The 23,976-nt window shown below is 40.2% G+C and overlaps 1 protein-coding gene across 30 annotated transcripts in view; it reads right to left on the bottom strand.

Annotated features, from left to right (window-relative positions):
- The window catches only part of PTPRD (protein tyrosine phosphatase receptor type D), a 2,222,737-nt gene that overhangs the window by 160,271 nt on the left and 2,038,490 nt on the right, over positions 1 to 23,976 (bottom strand). For 11 of the 30 annotated variants that reach the window (XM_089678099.1, XM_089678100.1, XM_089678098.1 and 8 more), the window contains 4 exons: positions 21,761 to 21,787; positions 20,162 to 20,279; positions 6,488 to 7,075; positions 6,014 to 6,114 (listed from right to left, as the gene is read on the bottom strand). In XM_089678099.1, the coding sequence (XP_089534225.1) occupies positions 6,014 to 6,114; positions 6,488 to 7,075; positions 20,162 to 20,279; positions 21,761 to 21,787 (834 nt within the window). The remainder of the gene's footprint in view (positions 1 to 6,013; positions 6,115 to 6,487; positions 7,076 to 20,161; positions 20,280 to 21,760; positions 21,788 to 23,976) is intronic. The other 19 variants (XM_089678102.1, XM_089678104.1, XM_089678107.1 and 16 more) reach the window with 5 other exon arrangements.

The following is a 23,976-nucleotide window of genomic DNA, read 5'->3' as shown; positions in this document are numbered from 1 at the left end:
AGGAAGAGAAACCCCAAATGCTACGAAGTGAATATAATACAGCAAGGCCACTTTATAGCATTGATGCTAGCCAAACACTTTTATAGGTAAAAACTTCAACACTTTATCAAACTTAATAGGTTATATATAACTTTTCTTGATAGCGCTGTGATGATATATTGAACTACCATGAGAAGGAGAGGATACAGAAAGACAAGTAACGGAATCACACAAAGCACAGCAGTAAACTGCTCTAGGATATGATTACACAAACCCTGTTCATTCTGAATTGATATCTTGACCTAAAGCACTTCAGCAAAACACATAAACACTGTTTCTGTTTTAACCAGGACTGTTAAACCCTACATGTTCATTCCTGGCTTTGTATGGCCAATCACTATCTAAAAAATTAAAAGTCAAACTGCACTAATAACTACAGGATTTATGACCTTCAAATGTTTGTGTAAATTTCTTTACATTTCCAAATAATAATGACAATCTTCACCATTACAGCATGTCTGACCCACTGGATTAAAATACAACTTTTATCAAATCAAATACATTTAAAGGGGTATTTAACCCAAAAACAAACATTTATTATATTGCAGCTTACCAATTTCAATAAGTGAAAGCTGCATTAGTTTTCTTTTTTAAGCTTGCTTTCTTTTACTTTCACTTGGTGATCCTGCCAGTAAGTCTATTGTTTTTCAACAGATAAATGTGTCCTGCAGATGTAGCAGTTAGTAGGTTGACACAAGCCATTTACTACTGACAGGGGTGCTTACAAAGATCAAATTTTATTCATTTATGTAAAACCTTTATCCCAAAAATGAAAAAAAAACCTGTTTCTGTAACTGCTCTGTTGGCTGCAGTTTGGCTTCAATTTGTTTAGTGTATCTAAATCTGCTAGTGCATCTAACACTCCCCTCCCTCCAGACTGGCAATGCTATTGTCAAAGGTTGCTCTAGGCACCTTCATCCAGAGGTGTGGTACTGGCCAGATCACCAGGTGAAAACAGAGGGGAAAAAAGCCTAAAAAAGAATATTATTTAATTTAAATAAGTAAAAAATATATCTGCGCTACGATGCAAAAAAGGGAAAATAAAGCAGCTGTTAATCACTGTGACACCAAATGAAAAACCATAAAAAAACAAAATAACAGCGCTAGCAAACAAACATAAAAAACAATAAAAATCAAATGCCTATATCATAGTGAATTTACATCAGTGAATTTCATACAGTGAAAATAAAAATTGAAGGATTAAAGTGTCCATGTAAAACATCCAAATTCACATTACAATTCCAGTACCTTCTTCTCCAAAAGTATATATACAGTGCCAAGTGTAATCCATGTTGTTATAATGCACCACGATGTGAAAAAACTCCACCACCTCCACATATAGATGCCAGGGCCTCTTACCAGACCAGGGGACCATAAAATTATAAATGGTCATAAAGCACTCAACTCAAAAATGTGCAGATGACAGACCATTAGAAGGTGAAAGTAATGGCACTCCGAGCCCAGATAGGATTCCACAACAGTGGATCAATGGCCATAGTATCAAAAAACCAAAAAGAACACATACATTGCGAAGTATGTGCAAAAAACTCCTTTATTCCTTAAAATCAACAGTTCACATTCCAAAAAAGATTCTGATGCAAGATAAGAAGCACTGTACTTGCATAAACAGCAATATGGCAAGCTGATGGCTCCAGCATAGAAAGACGCTCAACTTGGCCGGCGACACACAGACCAACGTAGCAACACTTGCCATATCGCTGTTTATGTAAGCACAGTGCTTTTTATCTTGCATCAGAATCTTTCTTGGAATGTGAACTGGTAATTTTAAGGAATAAAGGAGTTTTTTTGGCATACTTCACCATGTTGTGGAATCCTATTTGGGCGTGGAGTGCCATTACTGTCATCCTCTTTATCGTCTTTTATGGCCACTGGTCTGCTAGATAGCACTACTTAGATAGCACTTGGCACTGTATACAGGTAAAACTCGAAAAATTTGAATATCGTGCAAAATCCACAATCTCAGAAAATTAGAATATTGTGAAAAGGTGCAATATTCTAGGCTCAAAGTGTCCCACTCTAATCAGCTAATTAAGCCATAACACCTGCAAAGGGTTCCTGAGCCTTTAAATGGTCTCTCAGTCTGGTTCAGTAGGAATCACAATCATGGGAAAGACTGCTGACCTGACAGTTGTGCAGAAAACCATCATTGACACCCTCCATAAGGAGGGAAAGCCTCAAAAGGTAATTGCAAAAGAGGTTGGATGTTCCCAAAGTGCTGTATCAAAGCACATTAATATAAAGTTATGTGGAAGGGAAAAGTGTGGAAGAAAAAGGTGCACAAGCAGCAGGGATGACCGCAGCCTGGAGAGGATTGTCAGGAAAAGGCCATTCAAAAGTGTTGGGGACTTTCACAAGGAGTGGACTGAGGCTGGAGTCAGTGCATCAAGAGCCACCGCACACAGATGGATCCTGGACATGGGCTTCAATTGTCGTATTCCTCTTGTCAAGCCGCTCCTGCACAACAAACGTCAGAAGCGTCTTACCTGGGCTAAAGAAAAACAGACCTGGTCTGTTGTTCAGTGGTCCAAAGTCCTCTTTTCTGATGAGAGCAACTTTTGCATCTCATTTGGAAACCAAGGACCCAGAGTATGGAGGAAGAATGGAGAGGCACACACTGCAAGATGTTTGAAGTCCAGTGTGAAGTTTCCACAGTCTGTGTTGATTTGGGGAGCCATGTCATCTGCTGGTGTTGGTCCACTGTGCTTCATTAAGTCCAGGGTCAACACAGCCATCTACCAGGAGATTTTGGAGCACTTCATGCTTCCTTCCGCAGACGAGCTTTATGAGGATGCTGACTTCATTTTCCAGCAGGACTTGGCACCTGCCTACGCTGCCAAAAGCACCAAAACCTGGTTCAATGACCGTGGGATTACTGTGCTTGATTGGCCAGCAAACTCACCTGACCTGAACCCCATAGAGAATCTATGGGGCATTGCCAAGAGAAAGATGAGAGACATGAGACCCAACAATTCAGAAGAGCTGAAGGCTGCTATTGAAGCATCCTGGTCTTCCATAACACCTCAGCAGTGCCACAGGCTGATAGCTTCCATGCCACTCCACATTGAGGCAGTAATTGCTGCAAAAGGGCCCAAACAATGTACTGAGTACATATGCATGCTTCTACTTTTCAGAGGTCCGATATTGTTCTATGTACAATCCTTGTTTTATTGATTGCATGTAATATTCTAATTTTCTGAGATTGTGGATTTGGAGTTTTCATGAGCTGTAAGCCATAATCATCACAATTATGACAAATCACGGCTTGAACTATCTTGCTTTGCATGTAATGAGTCTATCTCATATATTACTTTCACCTTTTAAGTTGCATTACTGAAATAAATGAACTTCTGCACGATATTCAAATTTTTCGAGTTTCACCTGTATATACTTTTGGAGAAGAAGGGACTTTAGTTGTAATATGAATTTAGATTCATGTTTTACATTTTTTTCATATTCACTTTATAAAATTCACTTATGTAAATTCACTATAAGTATTTGAATTTTATTGGTTTTTATGTTTGTTCACTAGCGCTGTTATTTTTTGTTTTTTTTAAAGAATATTAATGCAGCCACTACGTCTACTGACTGGTAAGTTTCAGTACATTACATTTTTGGTATTGGGTTTAATACCACTTTAAATATGAAATAATGATATAGGCCCCGAGTCGCACTAAAAAATGTTAATATGTACAACCTGTCTTACCTATTATTCCCTTTGGCAGTATAACAATACCTTACATATCAGAAGTTACTGTTTAATCCAACATCCTTTCTCCACATTCATTTTATTTTCCTTAGAAATACTGCTGTTTTGTTTTTTTTTCAAATTATTAAAACTGCCCCTCATAAATGTAAAAAATATCTAGAGGGGTTATACGAAAATGTCCTTTAATAGGATGTACCCAAATATAAATATGTTTTCTCAAACTAAGGGCTTAATTAGGAAAGATAATAGTGCTAAAAAGCTATTAATATATACCACACATGTATAGTGAGTACCAGTAACAACAATAAGAGGCAAAATAATTGTGAGTGGTGCCCAGGGACACTCTGTGTACCAAGAGAGCTGGCATAGGCTTCTGCATGAATGAAGTCTGCAATAACTGTTTGCAGGCTTCATTACAATTACATGATTACATTGTGTATTTTGGTTACACGTTGTGTTCGCAGCACCACATTAAAAAAACACACACTTTATTAAAAACTTTTATTTCATTTTTAAATAAAGACATCATACATTATACCAGAAACATAATGTTAGTTCTTTTATAAAAGGGGCAAAAAGTAAAATCTGCACTTCTGCAGGGAGAGACTGAGGAGTTGCTATGCAACTTTATGATATTTGGTAATCATAATGTAAAAGAAAACTTGGCTCTATTTTATCATGGTCTTCATGACTAGAGCCTTGTTCACACCATATGTGCAGAAAAAATGATGCAAACTGATGTGCAGATTTCACTTGCAGAGACATCAGTTTACATCAGTTTTAATGCATGCTCCAATGAGTTTTATACATATTGCAGATTCCTGAACAGGAAAAATCTACGTATATGATACCAGTGTTGTAGTGTGAACATGGCACATAGAGAAGAATTCATTTTGTTGTGCCCTTGCGGAACGCATGCAGAAAAACTGACGTCTTTGCACCACGGTGTGAACAAATCCTAAATCACACATTCTAACAGTTTCTGCTTGCAAACTGTATGACCTCTGACACACAGCATATTCAAAAGACTGGAGATGTGCGAAGTCAGGCTGTCACTGCCCTGAAACATATCAGACATTAAATGACCTCTCATCCTTTGTTTGACTGGGTAATGGCAGCTCCAATATTTCTATCCTGACAAGTTCTTTTTGATGCATTCTTTTTGATGTTACTTAATCCAGTAACATCTCTTGTCATGGAGGCAAGCTAAGCAAGTGTCACTTGAAAATTCTGAGGGGAAAAACTGATCAGAATATTTAGAATCCTTGACTACTCCCTATTGGTTCCCTGGAGATATGACAGCTCTGGGACTGTCCGCATCAAGTGATGCCAAATTTTCTCCTCTCCTTCCATAACAATATATTTATTGTTTATGACAGCCATTCACAACCAGGGTTCCTTGAACTCTGGTTGACTGACCTCTTGGATGGTGGTTTGGATTCGATGGTACTGCAGAATCTCGGGGTCAATGCCACATGACAGAGTTAGCTGCTCTCAGACCACCACTAAAAGGGGGTATTCTTCCCTCTAGCAAATAATGTCAGAGGGATTTTTTTTCCCATTGACCACCCATGATTTAGCTTTAGCAAGGGCTCCCTTTAGAGCTACAAATTATTTTAAGGGTTCTTCTGGGGTAAAAAAGTTGAGAATAAATGAACAAACCCAAAAATTAGGCTTTGCTTGAAACCTTTGCTTGATGAGCGATAAGAACAGTTTTAAATCAGGCCTTGAATCAAATTGTAGGTCCAATTATTAGATAAAACCCCCCCCATGTAGAATTGCATTGTGCTAACACCTGAAGCAATGTTTGTTTGTACTATACACTGTGCAATGTGTGTTTTTTTGTGTTACATATTTACAGGGAGGCGGGGGGGGGGGGGGGGGCAGGGGCCTATCCAATAAACAGACCTAGCATTTTAATGGAATACCTGCACTAAAACACCAGGCAATTTAAAAAATGAGGTTGATTTGCTAAAACTGGAGAGTGAAAAATCTGGTGCAGCTGTGCATGATAACCAATCAGCTTTTAACTTCAGCCTGTAAAGTTAAGCTTTGACAAAAAAACCTGGAAGCTGATTGGTTTCTATGCAGAGCTGCACCAGATTTTGCACTCAACGGTTTTAGTAAATCTACCCCAATGTGTAACAATTCACTGACAATTATTTATACCTAGTTTAGTGTGTGGGAAAAATATTTCACCTTATAACCACCTTAAGTTCCTTGCCTAAAAGTAAAAAAAAAACTTACTTTAAATGGTAATGCAGAGTTGTAATTTTCTGGAATTTCCCATGATAACAACACTGATGTCTTCATGACAGCTTTCACATGGAAATTTTTTGCGAACACTGCTGGAAAAGTATAAAAAAGGTATTTAAATGTTCTTTTTTAAAACAGAAAACCTATCTGCTTCTGAAACATTTACAGTTTTATACCCCACTCCTGAAGTAAGCTGAAGGAGAAATGGGTTGATAAGAACCTGCAATATGGTTTTCTTGGCTCCAGCTATGTTAAAATTAACCTTACCTGAAAGCTTTATGCAGGAAGTAGCGATACAAAGAACAAATGCCTTTAAAATATATTAAGCCTGTTGTACTTTACCTTATGGAATTGTAGCCCTAATAACATAAGAAGTTTCACCAGGATTAGCAAGCACTTCCATACCCTGTTTTCCCAAGAAAAGATACTCCGCTAAGGACAGAGACTTAAGCAGACAAATCCTACCTTGATCTACTGGCAGCGTCCTGAATTGGACACTTGGACTAAAAGGACCGGGACCTTTGCTTGTGTAAGCACGTATTTTAACATCATAAATGGTATCGGGTTTTAAGGTGGTAAGAGTCACAGTTGTGTCGGCAGGTACAATGGGCACTTCAGTTGGATGATATCGATTATTGATGTCCCTGTACAGGAGAATGTATTTTGTGATTACACCATTCCTTTCTGCTAAGATGGGAGGTTGCCATGTTATCTGCACTGAAGTTGATGACATGCTGTCACAATGCAGGTTTTGAGGAAATCCACTTGGAACATCCTCTGGTATAGTAATTTCTTGTATATTTTCTTCCCCAAAGCCCACTTTGTTTCTGGCTGATAGCTTAAAGACATATGATGCTCCTTTGTGGATTTCTTTGGCTGTGAAGTGATCTTCTTTGTCTGAGAACTCTAGTGTAGTGAGAATATCCACATCTTTGCGACCATATTTCAGACGATAGCCCATGAGAGGGCCAAAGGATTCCACTGGTGCATACCACTGAATGAGAGCAGTATTCATTTGGGTGTGGTTAATGACAAGCCGAGGTTTGCCTGGAACTGAAATAAAAGCATTGTTTAATTTAGACATAGCATATAAGGTAACTTAATACAGTTCACTGGAAAAAATTACAATACAAGTCCATTGAGTTTGTGATAATGTCAGTGACGTGACAATCATAAATAAAAAAATCTGAATTGAAACTTTCCCCATTAAAAAAAAAGCTTCTTTCAAAATGAGTAAATGTGTTTTTCAAGCAAGAATTCAATGTTTCCTATTTAAATCAATAGTCAGAGAAATATAGAATTATTTTTACAGTATGTACTAAAAATAATGTTAGATGTCTAAATTTCAGGATTGGAAGTTTGTAAATACTGCTAATAATTGCAAATTCAGAATTACCACAATGCTTATGGAAAACTAAATACCTCTTGTAGTAGTGCTAAACACACTTGTAAAACCCTAATGTTTCTTATAGAAACAGAGTTAGACACACTTCTATTGAGTTGTAGAAATGTATAAAGTTAAATATCTCTCTATACCTGTGCCAGTAGAGGTTTGCCAAAGGGTGAAACTATACAGCTGGTCCCCAGGCAATTTAGTTATTAAAAACAAGAGCTTAGCAGAATAAGAAAATACAGGAGTGTGGAAGGCTTTTTTCATGCGGCCAATTACATGCAGCCACCAGATTTCAGTGGCAAGAATCAGGGATGCTTGATGCTGGAATGACCAGGACATGCGAAAACCAGCAGCCACTCAGCTCAGTAAAACTAATGACAGCGGCCACCACTGTTCACATGTAGCTGCACACAGTGGTTACCTGCGATTAAGGACAGATATCTGAGCATCGTGACTAACTGCAAGTAACACATTCTGTGTGTGGTTACATGCAAACATTGGTGGCCACTGTCAGTCTGGCATTAGTGTAAGCTGAGCAGCTGCTGTTATTCATATGCCCCAGTCATTCCAGCCGCAAGAATCCACTGATTCTTGCAGCTAGAATTCGGCAGCTGCATGCAAATGGCCACGTGAATATGGAATATGAATAAGTATATAACTCTCATAACTGATGTCACTGGTCCATACCAATATTTTTCATTACACATTTTCAGGAGCGGAAGTAGTCCCAGGATCATAATATTGGGAATACATATGGTAATCTATTACAGCTACTTATTCTGCTTTTTCCCATAATTCCCTGTTATTGTTACCATGTACTGTATATGGCAATACAATGTCTTGGGACCACTAAACTTGAATTCAGTCTCAACTGACTGAATTTCTAAATTATTTGTTAGAACTTCTGCTGAACAGATATATCTATCATCTTGGGAGCCCTGCAGGTTGGGTTGACAGACTGGCACATGCCAATCATATTTTAATAATAAAATCTGTTATCAACTAATAGTCAATGTAGAGATTCTTGTCTTTCATCTCTTATCAACCTTGTAGGCTCTACATCACAAATGTAACTGTCACTCATAGCCTGAGGCTTTACCTGGAACAGAAACAATATCTGTTTATGTCTTGTTCCTAAAGCGTTATACAATAAACATTCTCAGGGTATTTAAACACTCACCAATAAGGGGTAACCCAAAGTTTAGAAACCATAAGAGATTTTGTGTGTGTATCAAATAATTAGAGTGAAGTGTGATAATGAGAGCCGTTGGGCTCTTTAATTAGTTAATTAAGTTTGCAATTCAACTTATGCTGTCTTTACTCGTGACCCATACCATTGCAGTTAGATTATTTTTATTAGCCATTGCTATTGTACAGTTTATATTTGGCTTAGCCGAAATAAAAGAAATAGGAAAAAAAACTTTAGGGAAACATGTTTAGAGAAAATAATTCCCAGCTTTATTCTTGTTATGTGTTCGAACCATTATTAAAGCCAATGGAGCATAGGCAAAGCAAGGAGAGTCCAAAGAAATGGAATAATAACTCCTTCAGGTTTCCAGTGAAGAGATTGCTAGAAGCTGTCACTAAATTATATATGTCATAAATTGCTTTTATTCTACCAGCAGCCCTCACGTTGATGACAATTTTTTTAACCTTGATTGGTAGTGCCTTTAAAGAAAATAAGAAATACAGCTGGACTTCCAAAAGAATTGCATCAGAAAAGAGTTTGTTTATTAAAAAGAAATAGCCTTGTCTACCCGGCGGCAAAGTGAAGTGTGTATCCTTGATATTTTGAGCCTGGTGTGTAATAAAGTGTATGTAGGTAGACCCAATTAAACCCAAAAAATGGCGACTGCTAAAAGTCACATATTCATCTGTACAATTCCTGATAATGTCTTTTTGAGACAAAACATGCTGGACAGACAGATCCTCAGCTATAGGTGTATACAATGTATTATATATATATATAAAGTTTTTATGAAGATTTTACAGTATATATTTTTATTCCTATCACATCATAAGAGGCTTATTTAGTACTTTCCTGGACACAGCAAGATCATCTGTACATTGAACTATATATTTTTATAAGAGAGCATGGTAGTTTGATAAGTGACACTTTTTATGTGGTAGAAATGATGGAGGACAAAATAATGTTTGGAGTAAGCACTGCACATGTTGCCAACACGTAAAGTAGCAGCTGAAAGAAAGGCAGCAAAGAAAACATTTGGATTTTTTACATCTGTGCAGTCAATATCAAGCAACAATTTTATAAACAAATGTTAATGCAATGTCTATCATTTTGGAGTATATCTAAAATACATTTAACTCCTAAAGCAGAATTAAGTTTTTTCACTGTTATCCATCAGCAAGATTCTATTATTTACAAAATGTAGACAGGGATCACATACTGGACAGTGTCCCCCTTCCATAGATATCATTATAATTGTGTTCTGCCAGTGTCACTCACACATGGGCCTTTTCAGACTGATGACACTGTAGTTGTGCCATATTCACAAGAGCGCCTTGCCTCTCTTTACACAGACATCTTTGGCAAATTGCTCTGCTCTCATGATTTTTTTTCAATCATTCGTGGATGACATATTTTGCAGGCAGAAAAATGGTTAGGAAAAGAAAATGCTGAACAACTTTCAAGATAACGCTGGCATCTGTGGGGAGTGGGGACAACAAATACTTCACATTTATAAACTTATGAATAATAATGTATTGAAATATTAGTGAGGAAGTTAACCTGCCAATATTCCATGCCTGGAGTGTAGCTCCTTTCTACCTCCTTTGCCACAGCAAGCATTCCGGTTTCTCCCTCATGGTTCATGTTTGCCACTATTGTGGCACTATCTGACTGGATCCTGATCAGATGTCCAGGGTTCTCGGGACAAGCAAAAGCACCTGAAACTCTATAATGTTGATTGGTATCCAAGCCCCCTGCACCAACAAGGTGTCTAGGACCCCTCCCACAATGAGATGGATTTAATTAACTTCAGAATTGGATTTGTGAGCCACCAGGTCAGAGAAAACCTGGTACTTAGTGACATGTGAATCAGTTTGTCCAAAGACTGGATTAATCTTTCCTAAAATGACAGGCTGGTAAGCTGTACAGGCCTGGAGTGGAACTAGACAGGACTGTCTCATAAAAGGCTACCAAGAGCCCCATGACTCTCAGGAAAATGGAGTTGGTTAACTCTTGGACAGAAATAAGTTGTGAGCAGAGAGTTTAAAGTTTCTCCTGGAGGAAAAAAAAAACCTTCTTTTGCTTGAGCTCTGTCTAGCATAAGGTTCAGACAGTCCAAGTTCCAATGCTCTGGAATTATTTTTAGGATTTAAACTGTCCTTGTGTGATATTTCCAGGAAATACTTGTATGAACTAGTCTCTCAACAGGAGATCATCCAGTGAATGTAAAATGATATCTGGTGAACACATGGGGTATGAAAGAGAGTTTGAATAGAAGGGCAACAAACTAAAAGTATAGGGAATCCACAGAAAAGAGTGATGTGCTGGAAAAATATGGACATGCCAGAAAGACCTAGTGGATTCCTTGTGGAATTCTTGGGTTCAAATGAAGGCATTTACAGTTGTGACCAAAATTATTCAACCCCCACTGAAATTGAGTGTTTTGGCCAGTTTGACATTGCTTTTGATCATTCAGTCATCTTGCTTACATTTACATTAAAGAGGCACTTGTAGGTCAGACAAATATAACATAACAGTTATAATGAAATAACCACAAATGTCTTTTCTGTGCTCACAGCATTATCAGTTTTATTCAACCCCCAAGTGACATTCAATCTTAGTACTTAGTACAGCATCCTTTTACAGTTATAACAGCTTTTAAACGTGAAGCATAGCTTGACACAAGTGTCTTGCAGCGATCTACGGGTATCTTCGCCCATTCTTCATGGGCAAAGGCCTCCAGTTCAGTCACATTCTTAGGCTTGCGCACTGCAACTGCTTTCTTTAAGTCCCACCAGAGGTTCTCAATCGGATTTAAGTCTGGTGACTGCGATGGCCACTCCAAAATGTTCCAGCCTTTCCTCTGCAACCATGCTCTAGTGGACTTGGAGGTATGCTTGGGATCATTGTCCTGTTGAAAGGTCCAACGTCTCCCAAGCCTCAGGTGTGTGACGGACTGCATCACGTTTCCATCCAATATCTCCTGGTACTGAAGAGAATTCATGGTACCTTGCACACGCTGAAGCTTCCCTGTACCTGCAGAAGCAAAACAGCCCCAAAGCATGATTGACCCTCCACCATGCTTCACAGTAGGCAAGGTGTTCTTTTCATCATAGGCCTTGTTCTTCCTCCTCCAAACATAGCGTTGATCCATGGGCCCAAACAGTTCTAATTTTGTTTCATCAGTCCACAGAACACTATCCCACAACTTTTGTGGTTTGTCCACATGGCTTTTGGCATACTGCAGTCGACTCTTCTTATTCTTTGGAGACAGCAAGGGGGTACGCCTGGGAGTTCTGGCACGGAGGCCTTCATTACGCAGTGTGCGTCTTATTGTCTGGGCTGAAACTTCTGTACCCACATCTGACAAATCTTTTCTCAGTTCCTCAGCAGTCACACGGGGACTTCTCTCCACTCTACGCTTCAGGTAGCGCACAGCAGTCGAAGTCAGCATCTTCTTTCTGCCACGACCAGGTAGCGTTTCAACAGTGCCCTTTGCCTTGAATTTGCGAATGATGCTTCCTAAGGTGTCTCTTGGTATGTTTAACATCTTTGCAATCTTCTTATAGCCATTGCCCTTCCTGTGAAGAGAAATCACCTCTTCTCTTGTCTTCCTGGACCATTCTCTTGCCTTCACCATGTTTGTAACCACACCAGTAAATGTCTAGAAGGAGCTGAGTATCACAGTCATTTTAAAGCTGCCTAATTGGTGCTTATTATGCTTGATTGCTGCTCGGTGACATCCACAGGTGTTTTCAATACCTGATGGAAAGCACCTGTATGAACCTCTGTTCTTCAGAGTGGTAGTCTTTAAGGGGTTGAATAATTGTGGCAATGAAGAAACCACATAAGAACCATTTACTACTGTATTACATAAACAATTGATGTCATTTTAGTTGCATTTGGGTAGTTACAACGTCCTTGTAGGATTTGATTCTGAATACAATTCCAAATGTACACTATAGTCCCTAAACCCCTTTACAGCATTGGGGGTTGAATAATTTTGGTCACAACTGTAGAGCTTTGAGATCCAAGACAGGGTGATTGCTCCCTTGAATCCCTAAAAATTTGTAGCCAGAAGAACTGGGGCAATAACCCCCGATCCACGAGGACTGCCAGCCTGTGCAGTGATGCAGGAAGGTTGAAATACATAAAGTGGAGAGGGAGCTGAGAACCGAACTTTAGTTTGTAGCCCTTGGATACCACCTCCTGTACCCTGGCATTTGTGGTGCTGTCTACCTAGATGTTTGCAATTGCTTTCATTACATAAAGTAGGGATTTATTTTCATACTGAAGATGACTTGTCTGCAGGTTTGGTAAAGTTATATGCCAAGATTTTGAGGTTCAACAGGTCTTCTGGCTTGGGTTTGGTCTTAAGAGGTTAAATCCTGGAACAAATGGAATTAACTCATCCTGGCATTGAGGGCTTTTCAATTCAGGGCTTAGGCTTCTTCTGCTTCTGTAAATGTGTAGTCTTAGCCCCAGTGACATCCTTGATGAGGATCCAGTTCCAAAGAGACACTGACCCTCGAAGGGTGAGCAGAGAAGTTGCTTTTTACATGCCTTCTCTGCACACCAGAATTCCAACTATAGAGTTCTCCCCATCTTCACTGAAAGGAGTTTAATTCAAGAAATAAGACAGAAGACATCAAGTAACCCTTCTAAGAAGTAGTTTAGGGCATCTGGTATGAGCTCTAAGCACTTTACAAATACGGGATATATGTAGATGGAAAGAGGACCTCCTGTTATGAGTTTAATCCATTCCTCTAATAACTGACAGACTAACATCATAGCTATAGCAGGCTGCAAAGCAGGGCCTGTGAGAAAAACCAAGTTTTTAAAAGAATCTTCAAATATATATCTATGGAGTTCTTAAACATTTGCACATCCTCTACAGGAATGTTCAGTGCTTTAATAAGACTTGACAGTGCTGGATCAAATACTCTTCAAATGGATTTTGGGCTCCAAAACAGGAGGTGTAAATGGTTTATTAAGCACTTCCTAGTTTAGTTTTCAAAGTCCTAGGGCCTCTAAGAGATCCCAGGTTGGTAACAGCATTAGCAAAAGCTACAGGGCATTCTTCCATTTTTAAGGTGACATACTTCACAACAAAAACTGTTCTCTCTAAACCTGGGATCTATGGCAGTTGCCTGTGACTCTACAGGGAAAATATAATCTGGCAAAGATTTTTGAGTCTCTTCATTAGATACAGCCTTTGCAACAGAAAGCCAAGATCCTGCTAAGGCTGTAGGCAGGTCAGATAATGACTCTGAAGGGGAAGGTGTTAAGGTGCATTTATAGCCTTCAAGATACTCAATCAAAGCTGCAATTTGGCCCATGCCAACTGAAGCAAAGTCCTCCCTGTATGTGGCGGAACTGGGGGCCATAACCAATGGGGCTAAGGAAGAATCAAAGAACATAGAAACTAAAGCTGGGACTATGTTGTAGGCTGTTGATGCCATCCCCTTGAAAGGTAGCACAGCAAGCTGAACCCTAACTTTCAGTGGATTGCAATTGTACTTGGAATCTAATATGTTCTATTGCTTGGCAGGGAAAACATAGCTGAGAATACTAGATAAAACCTTAGGTATTCATGAAGAGGCTGCTAACAGCAAGAAGGGTTCAAATGGCTGGAGGTGACCAAGGTAATGCAGGCAGCTGTAAAAACTAATTAAGGTGGAGACCTGTGTCTCTCACACAGAATGGCTGGAACAGAGTGCAGAGTGCACCAGTGCAACATTGTCTACTGAAGCAGCACTCAGTTCCTCTGTGTTTTTATCCTTTTCATGGATATCAACTAAAAAAATACATAATAATGGTGCCCAATACAATAAGTAGCTCCTGATGCTAAGCCCACATGGCCTACTTATGAATTAATCTTCAGAACCAGGGACACAACAGAGCCTTGGGCATGGCTCTGGACTTGGAAAGTGCCCTGTGACCAACAAAGTACACAAAAGTCTGAACAGCACTCTAATGTAGAGCTCATTGCTCAGGGATCACATTCTACGCAATCTCTAGAATCGTCCAGTCCTTGTCAGGGACCCCAGGCTTTACAGCGGTCCTGTTGCTGAACCTGGCCTGTGACCCATTTATCCTTCTGCCTGCCGCTTTGTACCATTCTGCCTCCACCGTTACCGACCTGGCCTGTCTGACTTCGCTCACTCCACCTCTTCATATCAGGCTCTCACCTGCTACGTATCACCGGCAAGTGCCTCTACCACAGCTGGTTGCACCCGGGGGCCGCGACCTGGTTTCGGCCTGCTCCAAGTCCATCCCCACCACCAGGGGCACTGGTGAACAAGCAGGTCGGAGCTTAGATTCCGCGCCCCAGGGAATCCCAGTCTGTGGAGCGCTAGAGGATACCGCCGGTCGGTCCCTAACAGTCCTGTTCGGTTTGGGTATGGTCTTCAAACCTATTTCCATAAAGAGACCGGCTCAACCAGCATGTAGAGAAGTCTAGACTAAACAGACTAAGCACTACAAAAAAGACATCCATCCTCCTTGGACCCTATAAAAAAAAATGCATGCTATGAGCGGGAAGTGTTATACTAGGCTGGTCACTGTTTTTTGTTTGTCAGTGTCAAAATCCTTCTTTAATGTTCAAAACCTCCTTTTAGCACTTGCCTATCGTGCACTTATACCCCCTTCATGCTCAGGCCAATTTTCAGCTTTCAGCGCTGTAGCATTTTGAATGACAATTGCGTGGTCATGCAATATTGTACCCATATGAAATTTTTATAAATTTATCACACAAATAGAGCTTTCTTTTCGTGGTATTAAAATATAAATATAAAATTTTGCAAACAGGTAATTTTTCTCCTTTGCTGATGTGCGTTGATGAGGCTGCACTGATAGGCAGCTATGATGGGCACTGAGAGGAACTGGGGGCCATAACCAATGGGGCTAAGGAAGAATCAAAGAACATAGAAACTAAAGCTGGGACTATGTTGTAGGCTGTTGATGCCATCCCCTTGAAAGGTAGCACAGCAAGCTGAACCCTAACTTTCAGTGGATTGCAATTGTACTTGGAATCTAATATGTTCTATTGCTTGGCAGGGAAAACATAGCTGAGAATACTAGATAAAACCTTAGGTATTCATGAAGAGGCTGCTAACAGCAAGAAGGGTTCAAATGGCTGGAGGTGACCAAGGTAATGCAGGCAGCTGTAAAAACTAATTAAGGTGGAGACCTGTGTCTCTCACACAGAATGGCTGGAACAGAGTGCAGAGTGCACCAGTGCAACATTGTCTACTGAAGCAGCACTCAGTTCCTCTGTGTTTTTATCCTTTTCATGGATATCAACTAAAAAAATACATAATAATGGTGCCCAATACAATAAGTAGCTCCTGATGCTAAGCCCACATGGCCTACTTATGAATTAATCTTCAGAACCAGGGACACAACAGAGCCTTGGGCATGGCTCTGGACTTGGAAAGTGCCCTGTGACCAACAAAGTACACAAAAGTCTGAACAGCACTCTAATGTAGAGCTCATTGCTCAGGGATCACATTCTACGCAATCTCTAGAATCGTCCAGTCCTTGTCAGGGACCCCAGGCTTTACAGCGGTGCGCAAGTCTGCACATGCACGGTATGCGGGACTAGGACCTAGGTGCCCGCTACGGCAACGGCGGTCGCGCATGGGCACTCGCAATCGCGGAAGCGCGTCTGGGACCAATGAGAGCGCAGGGCGCCCTATTTACACAGGCTCTGACTATGCTAAAATTGCCACATGGTCTTTTCCTGTTATCCTGTGTTCCTGAGAGATTGCCTTGTTGCCGACCCTGCCTGACCCTGATCCGTTGACTGTCTCCTGCTCTGATCCCTGGCTTGTCTGACCATTCTCCTGTCTTATCCTGTACGTTTGACCTCCTGTTGCTGAACCTGGCCTGTGACCCATTTATCCTTCTGCCTGCCGCTTTGTACCATTCTGCCTCCACCGTTACCGACCTGGCCTGTCTGACTTCGCTCACTCCACCTCTTCATATCAGGCTCTCACCTGCTACGTATCACCGGCAAGTGCCTCTACCACAGCTGGTTGCACCCGGGGGCCGCGACCTGGTTTCGGCCTGCTCCAAGTCCATCCCCACCATCAGGGGCACTGGTGAACAAGCAGGTCGGAGCTTAGATTCCGCGCCCCAGGGAATCCCAGTCTGTGGAGCGCTAGAGGATACCGCCGGTCGGTCCCTAACAGTCCACATGCTATGAGCGGGAAGTGTTATACTAGGCTGGTCACTGTTTTTTGTTTGTCAGTGTCAAAATCCTTCTTTAATGTTCAAAACCTCCTTTTAGCACTTGCCTATCGTGCACTTATACCCCCTTCATGCTCAGGCCAATTTTCAGCTTTCAGCGCTGTAGCATTTTGAATGACAATTGCGTGGTCATGCAATATTGTACCCATATGAAATTTTTATAAATTTATCACACAAATAGAGCTTTCTTTTCGTGGTATTAAAATATAAATATAAAATTTTGCAAACAGGTAATTTTTCTCCTTCGCTGATGTGCGTTGATGAGGCTGCACTGATTGGCAGCTATGATGGGCACTGAGAGGAAGCACTGATAGGCGGCACTGATATGCAGCACTGATGAGGCGACACTGATGCTGCTGCACTGATATGCAACAATGATGGGCACTGATAGACGGCACTGATGGGCACTGATGGGTGGTACCGATGGACGGCGCTCACTGGCGGCACTGCTGAGCACTGAGTGGCAGCACTGCTGGGCTCTGATGGAGGGCACTGCTGGGCACTGGTGGGTGGCACTACTAGGCACTGCTGGGCACAGGTGGGTGGCACTGCTGGGCACAGGTGTGTGGCACTGCTGGGTACTTATGGGTGGCACTGCTGGGCACAGGTGGGGGGCACTGGTGGATGGCACTGCTGGGCACTGATCATCAGGGCACTGATCATCAGTGTTCTGATGATCGGTGCCGATCTGCCCTCTGACAATTGCTGGATATCGGCAGTACTTTCCTCACGCTGTGACAGCGTGAGGAAAGTGCAGCCGATAAGCGGCAACTGCATTTACCGGTGATCTGCTGTGTCATTGGACACAGCTGATCACGTGGTAAAAGTCAGCTGTAATTGGCATTTTACCATACCATGTGATCAGCTGTGTCCACAGGACACAGCGATTACGGAGATTGCCGGGTGCGCGTCCCCAGGGGCGCGCAGGAGAGTGTGTTCTGGAAGGACGTCATATGAAGCCCTCCCAGAACTTAACAACCGCACTGTAGCTGTCATTCGGCTATAGCGCGGTTGGCAAGTAGTTAAGCAGAAGTATAATCTGAATGTCTCTGAATCCTCAATCAGGGATAAAAAAAATAGCTGTTTTACTCTTCCCATGCCCTACATAAACAATTCCATTTTTGGAAAGGAGAGGTAGCCATAATTATAAAGTTAGCTTGTTCTAGGCCTAACATACCGGCAACACCAAATCTGATTAAAGCTCTGCTTGATGCACCTCATGAAGCGTTATAAGCCTTCTGGCAGCATAGCTGATTAATAATATGACACTATGCTTTATTGCTGGATTTAAGTTGATGGAAGTCTGTAAGACACATCACCTATATGCTGTCTGTCTGTACAGTTTAGTAACAACATAACTTTTTTTCAGGTATATAGTTATGCTTGAAGCAAAATAGGCGTTGTCAGTCCCTAAGGGGCTTTAGAACTTACAATATTCAAGAAATTAAAATCAGGCATTTATATAGAGTGATTAAATGTTTTCTCCATCACAAATGAAATAACTTTCTTTTGCAAAATGTAGGTACTTCCTGGTTAGATTTTTTTTTAGCAGCCCAAAGTATCATCCAAAGAGCCAAACACTAGTCAAAGAACAGAAAAATAATTTTGTATTTGGAAACTAATAAGGATGACTTCTTATTTAGGATAACACTGCTTTTCTGTACTGATTGGAAATGCTATTACATGAAAGCAGTGTGCATAGCTTGGGTTTATGAGAACTGTAGTGCTAACCTACTATCATACTCAATGTCTAAACACCTGATAGTGTGAAATGCATTGGAGCAGTCTCACCCCTCCTATTTTTATGTATGTGATTTTTTGCATGTATTACAAGAATTAGACTTTACCAGAGTGCAGTCATCCTATATCGTTTACATAATGTCTAGTTGTGAGCTGGACTGGAGCCTGGTGTTTGGGCAGTTAAAGGCAGACCAACTTGGAGCTTTATTATGCAGTGTATGCTAACATATTGTCATCAGTCTACTCTTCAGTGGGTGAACTACCTCCTCCGTAGCACACTCAGCCACTATGGAGCTCAAAAATAAGGGAATGCTAAATATATTTTCCCACCTCCTTCATCATCTGCATTTTTTTACAGCCTAGTAAATCAGAACTCATTATAAGGTCTAGCAGCATGAAAGATCCAAGGTTTGGGTATGTCAATCTCTTTTCCTTTGTCCCCCAGACTTAAACAAGCAATTAACCCTTGCAATGTGGGTTTTTTTTTATTTTGAAGAAAAAAAAATGTTTGGAGTCAAAAAAGATGTAAAGTGATTTGACTTTTTTTTTAATCACACATTTCCTTTAAACCCTAAAAGGGCATTAAGGAGCATTACCATTAGTCACTTCTTGAAACTCAATGATTCACCACCAAAAGATTTCGAGCTGGTGCACTAATTTCACATACCTGGCATTCCTTTCCTATATCTACATTTCTATAAACATGAGACATTCTCATATCCAGTGCAATGTATACAATACCTGATCATAAAAGCAGAGTGTTTTGAGATATAGCTGTCTGCTTCACAGGTCCATATTAAAAAAGAAAATGGCTTGAATGCATTTTTTGGTAGACGAAACAGGTTTCAGTGGGGTAGAGTTACTGAAACCTAAAGGATAATTTCACCTTTGGGAACATGTTACATGTTCCACCCGTTTGTAGGGTGGAACATGTTCCTATAGCCGCAGCCACGCCTGCCGCCCCCCCCCCCCCTGACAGAAGCTCCCCCATACTATCTGTCAGATTTGAAAACAGTACGGCCGTGCGGGGCTCCGCTCACACAGTCATGTCACTCATTCAGAGTTCTGTGAATGAGTGTCTACAAGTCCCCGAAGCTGTCGGCTTGTAGTTTTCAATGAACTACCACTGTGCTGTGGAGTGCCGTGGTAGCTTCCTGTCAGAATATCTGCTTGACCGTACATCCCGTATGGCAAGCAGACTTTCTGAAAGGTCTGCAGGAGACCTGCATGGAATCAGCGATCTACTGGTCACTGGTGCAATGCTTTACAGGCTCCTTTTGACAAAAATAATAAATGCACATATTTTTTTTACCTGCAAAAAAATGTGCATTTATTATTTTTGTCCAAAAGTTGAATTTATCATTTTAGTGCTCAGAATTTGGTGCAGCTGTGCATGGTAGCCAATCAGTTTCTAACATCAGCTTGCTCAGTTAAGCTTAGACAATAAAACCTGGAAGCTGATTGGTTTCTATGCAGAGCTGCCCCAGATTTTGCACTCTCCAGGGTTTAGTAAATCAAACCTATGTGTAGCTATATAACAAATATTAAGTACTAAGAGCTTTACCTGCACCACTTGTAGTCACAACTTTAGGCTTGCTACGAGCACCATCCCCTTTTGTTGTATAAGCTGTCACAGTGATGGCATATGCTGTTTCAGGCTGCAGTCCAGGGATGATCATTTCCTGAAATTAGGTACAGGGAAAGACAAAATTCACTGTCATTAATCTTATTGTTGTTTTCTTATTTTTATTACATACAGAGCACTGTTTTTTCTTTTTTGTGTACCTATATGGAAAATGTTCCTTCAAGATAATTAAACATGTGTGCCTAATTTATCCATAAATTAATATTTTATGTAGTTATAATTGTTTTATGTAATAGTATGATTTTCTAACAGAATTAAAGGATAACTATGATAGGATTTGGTAGGTTTTCCTTTATTAAAGCTTACATGTTTATAAACCTACATTTTATGAGTTAATAAATTAGCTTTTTTTTTTTTTTTACAAAAATCATTAGGTACAGAAAGCATACATGACAATTAAATTTGTAAAGGATGCTGGGTTTTCTTGTGATTTTTGTGAGACTGGACTAGATCCTAACCTATATGTTGATTGAGACTATGAAGTAGTGGATCACCAATAAAGGAATAGAGCCCAATCTTTAGTTATAAGGGTAGAGGTCTATTATTGCTTGGTATAACTAGTTAGGTGCAAAGAAAGGGAGCAATGGAGTCCCAGTCAGTTACAGACGTTTGGTCCTCTTTCCATTTTTTTAATTCATGCCAAAACATTATAAAATCACAATATGTTGTCTAAAAAAACAAGGAAATAATTTCTTGTTAATCCTTTAATTAACCTGAACAAGTCATGCTCCATAAAGTGTGAGTCTAAATGGAAAGCTCCTTTATCTAGCTTGCCCTTAAGCTATGCACATCTCATCAATTCTTTCACGGGTTTTCAATGTTCTAGTGTATTCATGTACATCTTTCTTAGTAAAGCAATTTGAAGACCACAGTGCAGTAACCCATTTTAACCAATAAAATTTCAGCTTTCTGAATTCCAAACACTTAAGAAAGTGCTATTGATGTACTGTATATATGTAAATAAATATGTCATATGTCAAAGATATTGATTGTCTTTTGGTGACATACCTGTTACTCCCTAATCTCAAGTTCATATAATATTTTACTGTAAGAGTTTGCAAACAATTTCAGCTTTGCTTCATAAAAAAGTGAATGTTTGGTGCGTAAAGCAACACATTTCTGAGTGAACTCATGCATCACCCACACTGCAAGAATTAAAAAAAAAAAGAAAAATACACTGAGCTGTAGAACTGAATGCTAAAATAACATTTTATCATTAATGCACATCAATGGTCTTCTTGCTGGAGATGCAGCCCAATTAAAGCAACATTAATACAAGCCATTCAAACAGCAGCCATTTAATCAATACTGCATACAGTAGTTTGCTGTTGTCACTGTATTTATTTTGTCTATATTTATAAACATGAACTTCATGCCAAATTGAAAAAGTCAAACATAAAACCAATGTGGAATGTTAGAGCATGCGTCTGTGCAAATAACAGAGGACACAAAAAAAAGAAAATACACACAGCACGCTAAAAATAAACACCTTAAAACCAGCAAGTCCTTATTACTCACATGTTCAGTAGTATCATCATATTCCCACTGTTTTAGAATAAAGAAGGTGGAAAGAAAAAAAATAACAACAATAACATTATGAAGAGCTATCTGTGCAATTAGGGGATTTTAAAGAACTTTTATTTCCCTGTCTATCAATGGGATGTATTAGCGAGCAACCCTAATTTAAATCATGGCATACATAGTATAGCAATGCTAAAGTACTGTGTACATTTTTACATTTAACAATTTATTTTATGCAATACAGCCGTTAAACCCTGTTGTTAATCCAATGCATGTCTGTTTTTTGTGTAACAAAACAAAAAATTTAGGAAAAAAAAAACTTTGAAATGAGAAGAGAAGTTTTTTTTCTCTGTGCAAAATGATGCAAACTGAAAACTAAAACCCTAGCACTTCAAACTTTTGTTATAAATACCAGCTATCATACAAACAAATGCCTTATAGAGCACAAAAAAACTTCTGTCCCTGCTAATAAAATAAATGAGCCAGTATTATAAAAAGGCCATGTGATATATGTAGCCAGGTGCTGGATATATCATTATGCCATTCAGATGAGGCTATGGTTAATCCTTTTCCCCCTAGTGCCCAGTACTGGACCTGCTACATCACGTTCTGTTAGCAGAGTGGATTCAGTTTTTCTGACAGCAGATGATCTTGGGACCTGTAGTCCTATAGCCAATACTTTCTGTGTTCCTGAGTGCTGATTGAACTACAACTATCAGAGAGCTGGAGAACATGAAGGATGATGGGAAAGCAGATATATTCTACAGTGAGGGACTGGCTCGCTTTCTTGGCATGGGATTCAGAGTTGAACACAGGGGGACTGCTGTTCTCAGAGACAGATTTCTGGCCTACTGCTGTGGGACTCTGCACATCAGTTCAGCACAGTGGTGATGCCGATAGCCACACCCGGATCACATTAGCATCTCTGCATTGGCACTGTCACTTTCCGGTCTTCACACAGGTAGCTCTGCTTGCCGCGCTGATAGACTGTCAGGCGGTAACTCTGCACTTCCCTGAAAACAGCCATGAGCCTGGGTAAGAACTCTTATTCCTAGAAGACTGTGCTATCCATAGGATCTGTGAGCAGGAGGATGCCTAACCTCTTTCTGTCATCACTGCATACAGACACCTTTGCTCCTAAGTACCAAGAGATCTTTGCTTTGAGCAGTACCATAACTTATCTGTTTAACTTCATTGAATTACCAGTATTCAAAACTGTTTATGGGGCCCACCATAGCTAGCAGAAAACAGCAGATACAACCATATCAGGAACTTTAACCCTTAACACCAGCAGATCGCTTTAAGGGGTTTCTGATGCTGGTAGGCGGTGTTTATAATCATGTGACTGCCGTGATTGGCTGTCACATGATTGGAAAGCTCCTGATCGCAAGCAGCGATTGGGAGCTTTCTGTTAACTGCCGGTAACTGTGCCAGGACCGTGCAGGGCACATGCTCTCTGCACAGCTGTGTTTACATTATGGTACACATATATGTGGCCTCTCGGCATTAAGACCCACACACTGAGAGGCCACATATACAGTTCATGTATATTTGGACACAGGCACAATTTTCATACTTTTGGCTCTGTATGCCACCAGAATAAATTAAAATGAAACAATCCAAATGAATTTGAAGTGCAGACTTTCAGCTTTAATTCAAGGGGTTGAACATAGATATCAAGTACAAATTTTAGGAACTGCAACTTTTTTATACACAGTCCCTCCATTTTCAGGGGCTCAATTGTAATTGGACAAATGAATATAATCATAAATAAAATGTTCATTTTTAATATTTTGTTGAGAATCCTTTACTGGTAATGACTGCCTGAAGTCTGGAACCCATGGACGTTACCAAATACTGGGTTTCCTCCTTTCTGAAGCTTTGCCAGGTTCTAACTGCAGCTGTCTTCAGTTGTTCTTTGTGAGTCTTTCTGCCTTTAGTTTGCCTTCAGCAAGTGAAATGCTCAATGGGGTTGAGATCAGGTGATTGACTCAGTCATTGCGCAAAATTCCACCTCTTTGCCTTCAAAAGCTCCTGGGTTGCTTTTGCAGTGTGTTTTGGATCACTGTCCATCTGTATTGTGAAGTGCAGTCCAATCAACTTTGCTGCATTTGGCTGAATCTGGGCTGACAGTATATCTCTAAACACTGCAGAATTCATCCAGCTGATTCTGTCTTCAGTCATATCATCAATAAACACCAATGACCCAGTGC

Source organism: Staurois parvus, unplaced genomic scaffold, assembly GCF_062004578.1.
Source record: "Staurois parvus isolate SC_StPar_1 unplaced genomic scaffold, SC_StPar_1.0 ptg000198l, whole genome shotgun sequence".
In the NCBI taxonomy this organism is placed as follows: Eukaryota; Metazoa; Chordata; class Amphibia; order Anura; family Ranidae; genus Staurois; species Staurois parvus.
The sequence above is the reverse complement of the archived record's forward strand: the minus strand, read 5'-3'. Positions and strand labels throughout refer to the sequence as shown.